At 44.0% G+C, this 15,606-nt stretch overlaps 1 protein-coding gene across 5 annotated transcripts in view; it reads left to right on the forward strand.

Annotated features, from left to right (window-relative positions):
• The window catches only part of ncoa2 (nuclear receptor coactivator 2), a 39,679-nt gene that overhangs the window by 4,827 nt on the left and 19,246 nt on the right, over positions 1-15,606 (forward strand). For 3 of the 5 annotated variants that reach the window (XM_052054481.1, XM_052054483.1, XM_052054484.1), the window contains exons 2-7: positions 4,974-5,052; positions 8,085-8,192; positions 8,543-8,721; positions 10,940-11,043; positions 13,465-13,642; positions 15,410-15,601. In XM_052054481.1, the coding sequence (XP_051910441.1) occupies positions 8,104-8,192; positions 8,543-8,721; positions 10,940-11,043; positions 13,465-13,642; positions 15,410-15,601 (742 nt within the window). In that variant the 5' untranslated portion in view covers positions 4,974-5,052; positions 8,085-8,103. The remainder of the gene's footprint in view (positions 1-4,973; positions 5,053-8,084; positions 8,193-8,542; positions 8,722-10,939; positions 11,044-13,464; positions 13,643-15,409; positions 15,602-15,606) is intronic. The other 2 variants (XM_052054482.1, XM_052054485.1) reach the window with 1 other exon arrangement.

A 15,606-nucleotide genomic window follows, 5' to 3' on the forward strand; every position in this document is an offset into this window, starting at 1 on the left:
ACCTTAAAATCCGATGCGCCTTGCGTATGATCATTACGGTAATACGTCAACCCCAAAATGGTTTTCTCACTTGCTGTCAGTTAAGCGAACTGTGTCGCTGCTTTATGAAATAAATTTTACTGACATCTGATCATCGCTATGTAAATCAGGGTGTAGTGTTGTTTCATGCTCTATTGGCAATTCCTTGAGCGTAGCTCCATCTAGTGGATGCGTTGTAGATTGCGTTTTATAATGCAGTGCGTCCAATACTGTTAATGAAAAAAAATGACAAAATAGGCCATTCTTTGAAGGTGCGCCTCATAATCCAGTGCGCCTTTTAGTGTGGAAAATACGGTAATAGATGTAATAATCAATGTAATAATGCCATATTATTGCCATTGACTTTGTAGTTGCTTGGCAAGTTGTAATTCCAACGAATATTCGAACGCATTACTGCTAATGTTTAGCCATCTTTGCAATGCCCCAAGGAAGAAAAGTAGAAACAATATAGCGTGTGAAACAATATAGCGTCAAAGCCATACAACCGTTACTGTACAACAAAGATTTTGAGTTGTCGTTATGATGATGGGCGAAATTGCTTCCGTCTTAGTGTGTTCGTGCTTCTGGGTGCTAGCATGTGGTTGGAACAGGGAGGGAATCCTTGGTACGAGGCGGAAGCGGGTAGGAGGGGGTGGGGGTGGAAAAAAACCTCACATTTGGCTAGCTTGTCCGCCGGACTTGGCGGGTAGGGAGAGCTGGAGTAGGTGCAGTATGAGCGGCGAGGGCTTTTTCTCACCCTCTTGCTGCCGGAATGTGAGGTGTCACCTTTGGGTGTGTTTGGATTGTGTGCATTGTTTTTGATATTTATTTATTTTTTGAGGAGCACCACTCGGGGATTACGCCGAGTGGCGCTTTGCTGACTCGGCAGCGTTCTTGCACTGACCCGCAATGTCCAGCGCCGTCTTGACTTTTTTCATTTTCGTTGTTTTCCTCCCTCGCCACCGCAGGGGGTCTGCTGAACCGAACCGAGTTCTCCGTGTCCTTTCTCCATACCGCGCTAATGAGATATAGCTCCATGTGAATATTATCCATAAATCAACACGCCGTCTGCTCATATCCTATTCTGGACTTGATGGGAAAAATGGACTCGGTGTTAAGACATAATATGGTCGCCGTTGTAAGAGATTGTAATGTGATGCACAGTATGACTGCGTTTGTAGAAAAAAAAATCGAGAGTGATTTAATCAAAATCAAAGCTACATAAAAATAGTTCCAAAATATGTTTGTCAACAGTTGCTCAAGATGAAGTGAGCTTAAAAGTTAAATACAACTGAATTGTACGCTGGCATTCTTTCTCGTAGGACTCTTGACTCATTCACTCCCAAAGACGTTTTTAAACGTCTTTTCAGACTTGGTCTAGAATTGGCTGGTACCGAATGAGAGAAGCAAGCGTAACACACTTTGATCAGTGCTGTAGCCAAATATTTCGGTTGACTGCTGCCGTTGAGAATCGGTTAGTCGCCCTCCCGCCCAAAAAACAAAACAAACAAACAGCAAAATACCGTTCCCACTGTGATCACTTTGCCCCCAAAAAGGTTAAATAGTCTGAGTCATCGGGTCCACCTGACCTGCTTGTCAGTCTGTTTCAGGCATGGCACTTACTCAAGTTGAACGGCAAGAGAAAAATATGCTATTCTTTGCTTTTAGTAGCTTTTTCCCCCCCCCCCTCTCTTCCTTTTTTTTACACCGCTTCCCTCCAATGTCTGGTCCAATTACATGTTCCTCTGTCAGGTCTAATCAGCTCATGCCGCTTTTTAAAAGTCATGTCCTAAAATGTTGTCCTCACCGCGTTTAAAAACTTCATCTACCTCCAGCGGAATATTTTACAACTGTTTCCCACTCTTGCGGATTGTGTCAGGCTTTAGAGTTAATAAAGTCCGTGACATAGTTGTGTCAGCTGACGCCTCCCTCCTCCCCCGCCACTGTACAGCCTCGGGCCTCAACTGGGACTCATTCCATTGAAACTGTGACGGGCGTTAAATGGCGGCCGATGCGTAAACGGTGCACGAGAGCTCGGCAGTTGAGGTGCTGACTGGTCACGAGACCAGCATCTTCTTCCTGCGTTTGTTCGGATCGGAGCCTTTTATTGACCACCGGGAGTTTAACTCATTCACTCCTAAAGACGTATTTAAACGTCTTTTCAGACTTGGTCTAGAATTGGCTGGTACTGAATGAGTTAAAGACTCTCATTTGGGTCATTCCGCGATGAACGCGGTGCATCTGAATTTTTACGTTTTACCGACTGAAGATGTCAAATGCTACGGGTGCCCTGGCTCTTATTGGCTCCCGATACGGCACATGAGTGGCGTTGACTGTCACCGCCGTCCCCGCCGAAAGCAGCTGCCGTCGCAACAACAGATGTGCCGGCACCTGGCACGAGTCGGCGTCTATCAGAGGCGGCCATTGAAATCCGTTGGCGCGGCGTCAAACGCGTTTATAAATACCTTTCAGTGAGCGCCTCGGTGAGTTTGTTAGGCCCCGGGAGACAAAGTTCGGTTGAAATTCAGAGCTGAAAGACTTGTTTGTCGAGGTTTTGCACCCCCCTTGTTTCTCCATGTTTACACTTGCAGATAACAGCGCACTGAACCACCGTAGTTGCATGACTGAAGCAAAGTGAAATTTCGTGTCCTAGTGTGTGTGAAACAAAGCAAACCTCAGAAGAAAGCTAAAACCGAATTAAAATGTCAAGCGGCGGATATTTGGATTGCTTTTATGATTTATTCAATGGATCCCGCATTCCTCACTCGAAACAAAAGACAACTTGCCACCTTGTTCCTTGTGTCAATTCAATCTTCTCTGAGTTGCCGTTCATTTGCGGATCAGAAGCAAACCGTGAGCGTGACTCGACCCCCCCGAGCAATTAGATCGGGTGTTTTCAATCTAATTGAATCGAAGGCCATCAGTGGGTAATTCTGAAGGCACCGGGGTCGGAACTCCATTGGCGTTTAACCCCGCTGTGACCTGCTTCACTTTCTGCTGCGTGATCCCTTTACCCGTTTGAACCCGATTAGCTAGCTCATTAGCATTTTAAGCTAAAATGGTTGTCAAAGCCTCGATGGAGACATATGGCTGGGAGCTCCAACTCCCAACGGTTAGATGTTCTTGTCATCATTTTTCACACTGAGGTTAAAGTTGTACAGTTTCCTATGGGGTGTCCCGATCACGCTTTTTATCAGAGTCGGCCGATACCAAGTCCTGACTTGGGCAATGCATTCAGGGAAAAAAATGTGTGTGCATCCGACTTTTCTTATTCCCAACCATTCCACCAAATCGGTGCCAATTGCTCTTTGTATTAGTCTCAAAATAAAATTTCAATTTTTTTTAAAAAGCATTATATTTGCTGATACACGTTGGAACATTTCAACTTGTACCGGTTTCAGAACTTGTTTTATCATGTCAGTTTTTTGGACTAGAGCTCTGTGGGTCTTTAGCGTGATGTTAGCAAATACAGGCGGTGTATCCATTACATTTATGCTAATTGAATACTAATTGAAAGACATGCATCCATCCATTTTCCGATCTGCTTCATCCTCAAAAGGGTCGGGGGGGGGGGTGCTGGAGCCTCTCCCAGCCGTCTTCGGGAAGTAGGCGGGGGACACCCTGAACCCGTTGCCAGCCAGTCGCAGGGCACACCGAGACGAACAACCATCCGCGCACCCGGGGAGAATTTAGAGTGTCCAATTAGCCTGCCATACATGTTTTTGGAATGTGGGAGGAAATCGGAGTACCCGGAGAAAACCCACGCAGGCCCGGGGAGAACATGCAAACTCCAGAAAGGGTATTCATTTGGTTGACTGGCCCACATAAGCATTACCATAGAATGGGCTTCTTGATATCGGGCATCTTTCGGCTTGCTTCTACCTCCAAACAGGCTAGGAACACCAACCAACCCAGCGCTCTGTCTCTGCCTGCACGTGCCTGTGGGTGTGTGTATGTCACACTACCTGCATGGCTACAAAATATAACCAACAAAAAGGAAAACCCACAAAAAACTGAAATATAAAACTAAGCTACGACTGTTGTATTAGGCAAGATATTTGCACATTTGGATAATTTTGTAGCTTTGTGTCCTTTTAAAGGTCCAGAAATTAATAAAATGTTTTTCAGCTGAAAATCACGTGATCAACCCTTGATTACTCATCACATGATTGGATCGGGACATCCCTAGTTTGCTGCATGTACCTTGTTTTTAATCTTTTGGGGCGTTTTGTTTTACTTTGTCCTTTCACCTCGATCCGCCAATCGGGCACGAGCATGTGACGGCCTTAGAGCTCAGAGGAAATTCCTCCGCAGGATGAGAATTTTAGCGGCTGGCAGGAAAGTGAAAAGAGGAAGGTTGAGAAATGCGGAATTATACGAGAGGCGTGACTTGATTAGTTGGCACAATGATGGTATACAAAGGCCCCGCAGAGCTCTCATACCGGTCGCACGTTGCATTTTCTAATTATCTAAAGGGGAACATGACTTCTCCGTGTGTCTAATTAATTGTGGGCCGTGATTAGAAAGGCACACACGGCGTAATTTTCAAGCCCTCCCGGGAGATGGAACAACCCCGCAGACCCATTTATGCTAACGTGCTGAGAAAACAGACAGAGATGGCCGTGAAAGCGTAGAGCTTAGTTTCTGGCACGAAAGTCGTCTCATATCATTCCGGTTATGCCGTAATCTTTACGTTGCTGCCGTTTTTCGAATTGTGGGTTCCACAGAATTGTTTTGGAGAAACTCATAAAACATGCAGAAAAATCAATGACAAATTGAGGAGACAAATAACACAAATGTTTACATTGGTGTACCAAAACTTTTGTGCACGTGTGTAAATATCCCAATACCAAAAATGATCTTTGATCTAACAACGTGCCCCAATTATATTCCTTTTTTTGTCGTGTTTGTTGGTAAATGTGCCGACTCATCATTATTTCTCTTGTGCCTTTCAGCTTGCAAAAGTGGACGATGCTTTCCCGATGTTGTCGTCTTGCAGCGATGGCCTGAGGGACTCTGCGCACTGAAACCAAGGTGATGAGGGCTGGAGGGAAGGGTGGGGGGGGGGGGGGGGTTCCAAAATGCCAGGAAGTGGATCCAATAAAACATAAAAATTTATTGGTAATTTTACCCCAGTGGGGTTTTTTTAGGCTAATAAGGCTTTTCTTCTCCTTTCGCTTCTTGCTTGACATTTTCAATGTTGTGCAATGGTGAGTCCGCAAGTGTTGTGCGCAGAAACTTGTTTCCTAAAATCTCCATCACTGCTTTTTAGGCTTTTGTAACATTCTGAGGTTGAAAAGTGGGCAATATATTCTTCCAAAAAGAGGTAGATGTGATTTTATCTCTGAAGCCCAAACTGAATCAGTGGTGCCTAAAACGGTGACTATTCATGCTAACGTTAGCATAGTAGTGGCGTTTAGCATCGTTAGCATTAAGCCAAAGTGCCTTTCTGAATGCAAAGGTATATGGTTGTCTAAAATATTCATGTTGAGTGGGATGGTCAACTTCAACTGATGTAAAAAAAAAAAAAACGGCAATGTTTACATGCTTGTACCATTCGCCAGGGATAATCAGAACGCCGTTAGCATCGACTAGCAGGGTGTGGGGGCGGGGGGAACACGATTCGATCCGTTTCTTCTTCAGTAGTTGCTTCAGGTCTTTTTTTGTGCACTCTTGTTTATATAGCACCTCCCTGGTGGCACAATGCTGCAACTGCACTTGAGCGATATCAATCTGTCTGGCCTGAGGGGTTGGGGGGGGGCACAAAATTAGCTGGAGGCGTTCGCCACACAATTTTGAACGCAGGAAAAACAGTGACTATTCCCCGCACTCTCGACCCCGACCTTGCGTCAAAGCATCTGCTTCAAGGTAACGGCAGCTGTTGGCAGTGGAGAGAGTTTCTGAGTTTGACTGAAGTAGGATTTGATATCGCGCCCCCGCTACTCCCCTTCCTTTGACAGGGTTTCTGTGAGTTTTGGCTCCTGGCACCTCTTATTATTTATTTTTCTTTTCCACCGCACAAATATTTGGTTGTAAAGCGAGACGACGCGATTCCCCCGGGCCTACCCCAGCGTTTCCTCCCAGGAGTCGCCCCCCCCCCCCCCCAGCCCCGCCTTTTCTCCCTGCCGACAAGTCATGTGGCAGACATATTACATGCGTTGTTTTCTGTGGTGGTTCGTCCTGAGAGGGGCCTTTTATTACGATGTCGCTTTTTGATTGTGTTCAATATGGCTGCGCTCTCTCCAAGCATCACACATCGGCCGTGTCTTTATAATCAAAGACCGGCGGAGCTACGTAGTCACAAGGGCGGCAGATAATAACATGCCCACCACCACCCATTGGCAATCAAACATTGATGTTGCCTCTTTTTCTTTTTCTTTACTACACATTATCCAGTGAGTGAACTTGCCTCGCTCGCTTCTTAGCTTAATTGGTGCGGTCGGGTCAGCTGAAATTTTGGCTGCAATAAAAAAAATGACGCTTCGGCTGGAACTGATCAACCCTGCAGAATCTTGCGATTGCACACAGTCAATCTAATTTGTTATTGATAATGCTTCACTCTGACCACGTTCTCGGAACGTTGCGTAAGGTAAGCGCTCCTTGTAAGGATGTTATGTCGCGCGAGCACAGTGGGCGCATTTAGAAACTGAGATGGCGAGGTGCCTCTGCTGAGCAACAAATTCACAGATAAATCGTGGGTTGTTTAAGGCTCGGCTAGTCGACTGTCATCCCAGGAGGGTCATCTCACTGTTTGACTAGCATGGAAACAGGAGCTCAGAACATTCAGAGAGACCTTCTCCCAACTTATTAAAATCCAGTTGATAAATTTGCCGTCTTTTTTTTTTGTGTTTTCCCGCTCATAGTCAATCGGGGAACCTTACGTCGGGTTCCCTGAAATTCCATTTGCAAGGCTTTTAGTCGTATGCTAATCTCGAGCCTCTGTAAAAAAACAATCAAACTGTCAGTGTTGCACTTTTCGAAAAAGATTTCAGCTGTGCCTGATGCAAAGCAAATCGGGAAGGGGGCGGGGCTAGTCAGTCTTGTACGTGTAGTCCACTTGCTTACGTTTCTCCTGTGCAGACAGTCTGGCTCCCTCGTCATTGAGACGTGCCTCATTCGGACGTGGGAGCCCCTCTCGTGTCGCTCTCAAACATACAGTGACCCGCCGTTAACTGCCATGTCAAGGAGAGACGACGAGGCACCCAATCATCTCCAACCCTGGTAGGACGGGGGTGCGGCCAATCGCTGCCTCAATCCCCATGGTAACTTGGGCGACCAATAGGAATAACTTGAATCACTTAAGCCGTTAAGAGCGCTTTAACGACCTGATATCCGTTGTCATCGTTCAAAGAAAAAAAAAAAGCATCACCTCTGCTAGCGGCGGCAGGCGGGGTTGGTGAAAAAGTCAAATAAAATTCAATGCAAATGTTACTGGGCATGGCGTTAAAGTCATTTTGTCCTCCACGCCGTTACCCCTATTGAGTGTCCATGCACCTTTTTCTGCCTCCGAAGTAGGTCACTCCAGGCCAGAAGCTTTTTTTTTTCCTCTCTCTCTCTCTCCTAAGATACGCTACATCTGCTCTATATTGTGCTGCTGCCACTCTGCCTGTCCTGCCTTATGTAATCGAGGAGGAGTCGGCAAAGCAAGCATGTGCGCTTGTCATGTTTCCATGGCTGCAGCGGATCGCAACACGACGTGTGCTGGGGAAAGCCTTCTTTTCTTCCTGCCTTCGGGAGGGAGTGGGGGGGGGGGTCAGGAGGTTGTTCCTCTGACATCAAACTATGGATTTGTAAATTTTAAAAAAAGTCACGGGGCTCCTTGGTTTGCGATGTTTTTTTTTACAACCAAAGGCTCTTAGTGGAGTCGTTTGTGCAGAATCTGTGATCACACCGCAGATGAAGTCACGAGAGGCATCGTTTGGGTTCCCGGTTTCAAGATTTCCCGCGGTTTAAAAAAGGGACCATTTCAAAACCTTAAAATTAAAATTTGACACACTGGTGCCATAACAATGGCCTGCATTTAAACTTCATTTTTATTGTCATTATTTTTTCAAATCTATTTGTAGACGCTGATATGCATTGAGGATGAGTGGCATCGGGGAAAACTCGTCCGACCCTGCCAGGGCAGAGTCGCGAAAACGTAAAGAATGTTCTGCTGAACTTCTTGGACCAAGGTAAGGCTCGACATGCCGTATGTAGATTTTGATACAACATGCAGCTCACCCTCTTTTAGTATTTATTTTTTAAAAGCATATTAAAACTTATTCAGTCCCAGTCAATTTTGGACCAAGTCTGTAAAGACGTTTAAAAAGTCTTTGGGAGCGAATGAGTTAATTTTGTAGCTGTCGAAGGTGCATCTCAATAAATGTGAATGATCTCGGACAACTCTGTCAGTTTCATTTGTCCGATGCCAAAAGTGAAACACTTTTACATTGTATGGTCATTTCGATTTTGTTTTTGGGACATGCCGTTAGTTTTATACATCTGCCCATTGACGAATACGTTCCTCTCTCATTGTCCACAGTCCCAAGCGGAGCAATGAGAAACGCAACCGCGAGCATGAGAACAAGTACATCGAGGAGCTCGCCGAGCTGATCTTCGCCAACTTCAACGACATCGACAACTTCAACGTGAAGCCCGACAAATGTGCCATCCTGAAGGAGACCGTGAAGCAGATTCGGCAAATCAAGGAGCAAGGTGCGCGCGAATGGCGGACGCCCAGAAAGGGGTGCCTGTTAATATCTCTCAGTCCATTTTCCAGCTATAAATTCTTTGAAAAAAAAAAGCGCACTGACACAAGTTTTACTGATGGACTTTTTTGTCCACATGTCCATCACAACAAGCCAAAAATAACCCAAATAATAATAGTAATAATTGCATACATCGATACAAATTAAATCCAACTGCGCCATATTACCTTTTGGAAGCTGCCTCGTGCAATTGAATATTGTCCCAAACAGCATTATGATTGATTAATGCTCCTTCCATCACTTCATCATGTAACGGGCATAATCCAGAGCACTCTGTTTGGCTTTCCCTCCACCTTCACGAGCCAGAACATCAGGCACATCAATCAGCGCTGCGGAATTATTTGTCCAGATGCTCATTTGAGCTCGTTTGGAAGTGATTTGAGGGCTCTTTTGTTTTTTTTATTTCGAAAGCACCCATATCCTTACTTTTGTATTTAATCAGCCGGAAAATTGCTTTCCGATTCAATAATCCAAACGAATGGAAAGTCCTTTTAGCTCCCAAGTAGAGTTTGAATCGCTCATGTTGATGTGTAAGGCGAGTATGGATGGGTTGAGTAAGTTTAGACCTAAGCTCGCCGCGGCGTGGTCTAATTATATAAGTGGACAGCGATGGCGTCTTGTTTTGATGCGCCAGCAACTGTTATATAACCTATGTACGATGTAACATAAAGAGGGAAAAAAATGGCCCTCAAATTTGAGTCGCATCGCAGCGTAAATCAGCGGTATTTGAACACATAGGCCACGCAAGAATTTTGATCGTCATCAAATTGCTCCTGAGGTTCATCTGCACTAATTTTTATAAACTGCGTTTTACCAAAAAAAAAAAAAAAAAAGCCCCACAAATGTAATTTGGGAAAAGGAAAAAAAACATACTTAAAAAAATTATTATTATATGACAAATTTATGAGGAAAAAAAAGTCATTAAAATTGCACGGCAAAAATAAAAAGGTTTGGTTAACTCTACGGGAAATCGAAAGAATCATCATATCATTGCAAGGCAAGAAGTTTAAAAAAATTCCAGAATAATCATCGCGTACTGTGAGACAAAAGCTATAACGCCCCCCCCCCCCCCCAAAAAAAATCATAATTTTACAAGCATAGGCTCCATGAGAAAAGAGCTGATGCATACCATTCTAAAGTGTCCCCTTACCTACTTTTGGAGCCGGATGAAACAATTCGCATGAACACGATTAACCCACGAAGGAAGGCGGGCAAAAAAAAAAAAAAAAAACACCACAATCCCGTGCCTTCAATTTTGCACGTAGGCAAAGTAATATTTCTACACTGAGCTTGCGCAACGCCACACAGACCCGCGCATTCATCGCCGGCAGCAGCTGCAAGACGCCCGCCCCACCCCCTTTCCCGGCCAGGATACACTCAGCCGTCGCTCAATGCTTGCGCGGCCCCTCACCATAAGACACAAGCGAGGGAACCAATTGAAAAAGTCGCCTCTCCGGGGACGGGTAACCAACCCGTCAACAAGCCGGCGAGTGTACCGCCCGCGTGGCTCGACGGTATCTCGGCGAGTGTTGGAAGCCGACAAGCGGTGGCAGTGTGAAAAGAAAGTTGTCAAAAGTGGCGCTCCTTTTGGCGATGTCAAAAGATAGCATATTGTTGCTAAGCTTCCAGGGGGGGGTTGGAGTGGGGTGGTGGCAACACTTTTAGTTTTATCACCACAAACATCACCACAAAGAATGTGGTGTCACCACACTGAAAAGAGCCACAAATGCAAATGATGGAAAAGAGAAGTTGAACCTCGGTAAAAGTAGGTAAAAACGCTTCGCTTTTTTTTTTCTTGAAGTGGACCGACTTTTTGATTGAACAATTGTAAGAACCGGAAACATTTTCGGTTTGGAATTGGAAATTTGCAGTGTTGTAAAAACTCATACAGTATTATGATTTTATTTATTTATTTGGGTCTGTATACAAAAATAAAATTTTTATCTCATATTATTATGACTTAATCCGCACCAAAACGTTGCTTTCTCTTAAATTATGACTTTAAGATTTATTGATAATACTCATCTTTTATTCTCCATATTGTAAGTTATAATATGATGACTCTATAATTTGTTGTTTTCTCATATGAACACATTTTTCGGTGATTCACGCATAATTATTTTATTTATGTATTTTATGTTTGTGTTTAATAATCTTTATCCAACCCGCAGAGAAAGCAGCCGCCACCAGCGAGGAGGAGGTGCAGAAGGCCGATGTTTCATCCACGGGCCAGAGCGTGATTGACAAAGATGCCCTGGGACCCATGATGCTCGAGGTGGGCATCTCCATTACAATGCGCACGATGCCGCCTCATCATATGAATGACTCGCGCTGTCCAAAAGGGGCGGGCTTTGTTTAAAAAGTGTATTTGAATAGGTTTTTGGGTATAACGCGCTGCAGATAGCCTCCTTAGTTGAATCCACGATTATGATGCGTTTCAAAGCCGTCCGCAGGGATGCCGTAAATGGGCTCCAAATATCTCTCCGATCGGCTTTAAATCAACCGGTGTCTTGGAATGTTGTCCCACGGAGGCGCACGCGTTGAAGTGGTTGTGTCTAAACGGGGACAAAAGCGACAGCCCACCTCGGCGAGTCATCTCTCTCTTCCTCTTTCCCTTTCTTCATTTCACGTTTCTCTCACGTCGGCCTTTCGATATGTCCCGTTGAGGGCTATTTATAGCGCTCCTGGTCCGGCGTCACCGAATCGACACACTGACTCGTGGCGGCTAAATATAGCCTGCGTTCATTTAAAGGATGCGCTAGGAGAATAGCATATAGGCGACAAAAAGCACCCGCGCCACTCCTGCGGTGCCTGAAGTACTTGAAAGAAAATGCTTTACCGAAGCAGTTTCATCGTCGTGAGACTTTTTTTCCCCCGCCTCATAATGCAATTGTTTACTCGCAATAATAATATTGTTTGAAATATTAAAAAAAAAATCTTGCAATATTCCCCCCACCCTCCCATGATGCAGCTTTTTTTCCTTAATATAATAAATATACAACCTTTTTCCTATAAAGATTTCACTTTTTCTTTTAACAATACACCTTATTTTTTTCATATCTGTTTTGCTGTATTGAGACAATTTATTTTTTTTAATGGAATAAAATGTTTTTCTTCTCTTGCCATAGTTTTTTTTGTGATGATGAAAAATTCTCATCCAGCTTTTTTTCTGGTCATGAGCAATTTTTTTTCATAATCATAGGATGTTGGGGTTTTTTTTCAGTTAATAACGAGACTAATTTTTTTTGGAACTTTTTGCTCGTAATATATTTTCCAAAAAGACTTTTTTTTTTCTTGATCAATAACTTTTTTTCCTGTCATGTAAAAATAGAACTTTTGATAATCAAACCAAACTTTTCCCACAATGCAACTGGTAATTTGGCTCCTCCCCTCCCTCATAATAAACGTCCCCCCGCTAAAAATATAATTTTATTCTAGACCTATCATGGACTTTTTTCCGCGCAGTATTTCGATTTTGTTTTTGTAGGATTATTAATGTTCAATCTCGTGAAAGCGGCAAGTAACATTGACGTGTTACAGTGCTCTTTATAAACCGGAGCATTGTACAATTAGCATATTGGCCCCCGCAGCATTATGCAAGCGCTGTCTGGAAGGAGGCTCGCTCCGTTTCGATGTGCCCTACTTGTCCGGCGCGTGGCCTTTCTTCACACGGAATGCACTCGGCGTGCCACGATTGATGATGTCGGCGGCCGCTGCTCTATTTTCAGCTGGGCTCGACTTTGGGGAAGCGTCCGACGTTTTCATGCATTTGAAAAATGGACGGAGGCCTGTAGAAAACAATTAGACTAATGGTTGATTATCCTCATCGCAGAGGTGGAAGAGGAGCACCTCAGATTGCCAAACACCAATTTATTTATTTTTAAAAATTATTTTCCAAAGGGCTGCGGGTGATTTGATGGCCTAATTGCCACCATCTTGTGCGTAATGGCTAACCTGAGGCTATATTCTTTCAATTAAGTGCTTCCCCTCCTCCTCTTCATTCAGTGCAGTTGCACAGGAAAAGTGATGGATGGCCAATATTGCGTAATTCTGCGGCCATCTCGGTACAGCTTGTGCTTTGTCAATACGATGGAGAATTACCCAACAAGCACAGAAAACAAGTGCAATTGCCCACAAACATTGGAAATGAAGATATAATCAATCGAGCAGATTAAGCAAAAAGTGTCTGATGGGGACGAGATCTTAATTTGTGTATTTTCGGATGAATATGAAAGAGTCACTCGTTTGTTCCTGATTGACACCACCGATGAAAGTGCAATTTGAAACAAAATAAAATGACTCAAAGTTGCATTTACAAAAATGGGTTCTTTTCAGGAAAAAAAAGAAGCTGTCGTTTTACAGAGTCGTAACATTGCAAGGAAAAAGTTTTGTATCACAAGATGAGTTGTATTATTTGTGATGAAAATTTGAATTTGACAAGAATATTCAGGATATTCAAACTGGCAATTAAAATAAAAGAGTGAGTGGAGAAAAAAAGTGAGACTTTTGACAATTTGACCATGTTACAAGGAAACGTTTTTTTTTTTTTTTGACACATCACATTATCTGAATCCGTTGTATACTGAGTGGGGGGAAAAAATCAATTAGAGATTAAAAATCAATCATTAGAGAAATGGGGGAGGGTGTGGGTGACAAAAAACAGCATTTGACATCATATTGTCGGTGTCCCGCACAGGCCCTGGACGGCTTCTTTTTCGTGGTGAACATGGAGGGCAACATCGTGTTTGTGTCCGAGAACGTGACGCAGTACCTGCACTACAACCAGGAGGAGCTGATGAACACCAGCGTCTACAGCGTGCTGCATGTCGGAGACCACGCCGAGTTCATCAAGAACCTGCTGCCCAAATCCCTCGGTAAGCACCACGCGCCAACCTGACCGTGACACGGCTTGACAATCTCGGCTTCGCGCTTTGCGTTTTTAACCGTAGACGGCAGACATTCGATGCGTTCCACTTTTCTTTTTTTGTCCTTTTTTTTGTGGGTCAGTGCATATATTCTATACGTTGTTCATTTTCTCCTCTGCCCGATGCCGTAGCCCCCTGCAGCACTCTTCCTCCGTCAAGCCCCCTTCTCAGCTAATTAACTTCCTTTTTCAGGTTCTCTCCCCTGTCAGCCGCGGCTTCCTTCCCAGACTCTCATCTTATGCCTCCGTCGTCACATCAAGGATGTTACCTTCCCGTTTTTTGTCATCTTCCCATTTAGTTCTTCTGGGGAAGGGGGGGGGGTTGATATTACTTCTGAAATTGTGGTATTTGGTGAGAAAAAAGTCGGGATAAGATAACAGACAAAAAATCTGTGTTTTACCGTAAATTATTTTGTTATTTTTTTGAGAAGAGTCATGATCTGGCACAAAAATTATCACAAGAATTAAATTATGTTATGTGCAATATTGCAGGGAAAGAATAGTGATTGTAAAACCAAAAATGAGGAATTTTAGGAGAATGGCATCATACCATGATGAAAAAAAATTGTATCATGACAAGAATAATCATAATAAGAGAGAGAGAAAAAAAAGATACAAATTTTACGAAAATTAAGTCACAATGTGAAAATTGGCACACACTTATTATTTAGAGAATTTTACGAGAAAATGTATATTATTATAAGAACAATTTTTTTAATAAAAAAAAAAGATTTAGAATCTTGCTTGAATAAAGTCTTAATTTGGCGACAGTCAAGTTACAATATTGCAAAGCCAAAACAAGAGAAGAATAAAGTCATGATACAAATAAATAAAAATTAATAATAAAGTTTTGCTATTTCCCCCCCCTCCCAAAAAAAAAGGTCATAATAATGTATGAATATGATTTTTAAAAAAAACATTTTTACCCCTTAACGATCGCCATCCACTTCTTTTGGCCGCTAATCAAGCACCGGAGGTGATTTTTCAATCTATGTCAGTGCTCCCCCTGCCCTGCTCCTCCCCCTCGGTGCTCGGGATTGAGGTCTGACAAGTGCCCGGCCATCTGGGCGGGAGAGCGAGTGGCGAGGAGGAGAAGACGAAGCACCCGGGAAGGAAAAAAAAAAAGCATCAATTGCGGGGCTGTGTCCCAGATAACTGGGAGATTATCATCAATGCAGAGAACGAGATCAGCAGATGGAGTGGGAACGCGACTTTGCTCGAGTGAAGCGAGTTGTGTGTGTGTTTGTGACAGATGAATATGCTTAGTTTCGTGGATCTGGAATGCAAACTTTTCGAGGGGCTCTGAATTTGTCTAGTTTTAGTTTACGATCTCTTGGTTCAACACAGCCGCAAATGAACTTTGCGTCGCTTTATCGAACAAAGCTAACAAAATGAACGCAAGCGCACGTTTACACACCACCTGCCGCTCGGCTAATTCTTTAGCCAGTTAACTCATTCACTTCCAAAGACGTTTTTAAACGTTTTTTCAGACTTGGTCCAGAATTGGCTGGTATTGAATGAGTTTTAACAGCCAGCCAAGTCGAAACCCTTTCGCTGTCTGCCTTTTAAAAGCACGTTGAATATCTGCACATATCTCGGGTCAAACGTTTCGACCCTTCGACCGAATCGCGGCTTTTGCAAAGCTCTCGGGCACTCATCAACAGGCGTTTTCACTGACTGAATCCTTTTTCGTTGTGTTCCGCCCCCACACCAACAGTGAACGGCGTGCCGTGGTCCAGCGACGGCCCGAGACGCAACAGCCACACCTTCAACTGCCGAATGCTGGTCAACCCGCACAGCGAGAGCCCCGAGCACGCGCACGAGCATGAGCCGCCGCAGCAGCAGAAGTATGAGACCATGCAGTGCTTCGCCGTGTCGGAGCCCAAGTCCATCAAGGAGGAAGGCGACGGTACG

The sequence above is a fragment of the Hippocampus zosterae genome, chromosome 20 (genome assembly GCF_025434085.1).
Source record: "Hippocampus zosterae strain Florida chromosome 20, ASM2543408v3, whole genome shotgun sequence".
Lineage (NCBI taxonomy): Eukaryota > Metazoa > Chordata > Actinopteri > Syngnathiformes > Syngnathidae > Hippocampus > Hippocampus zosterae.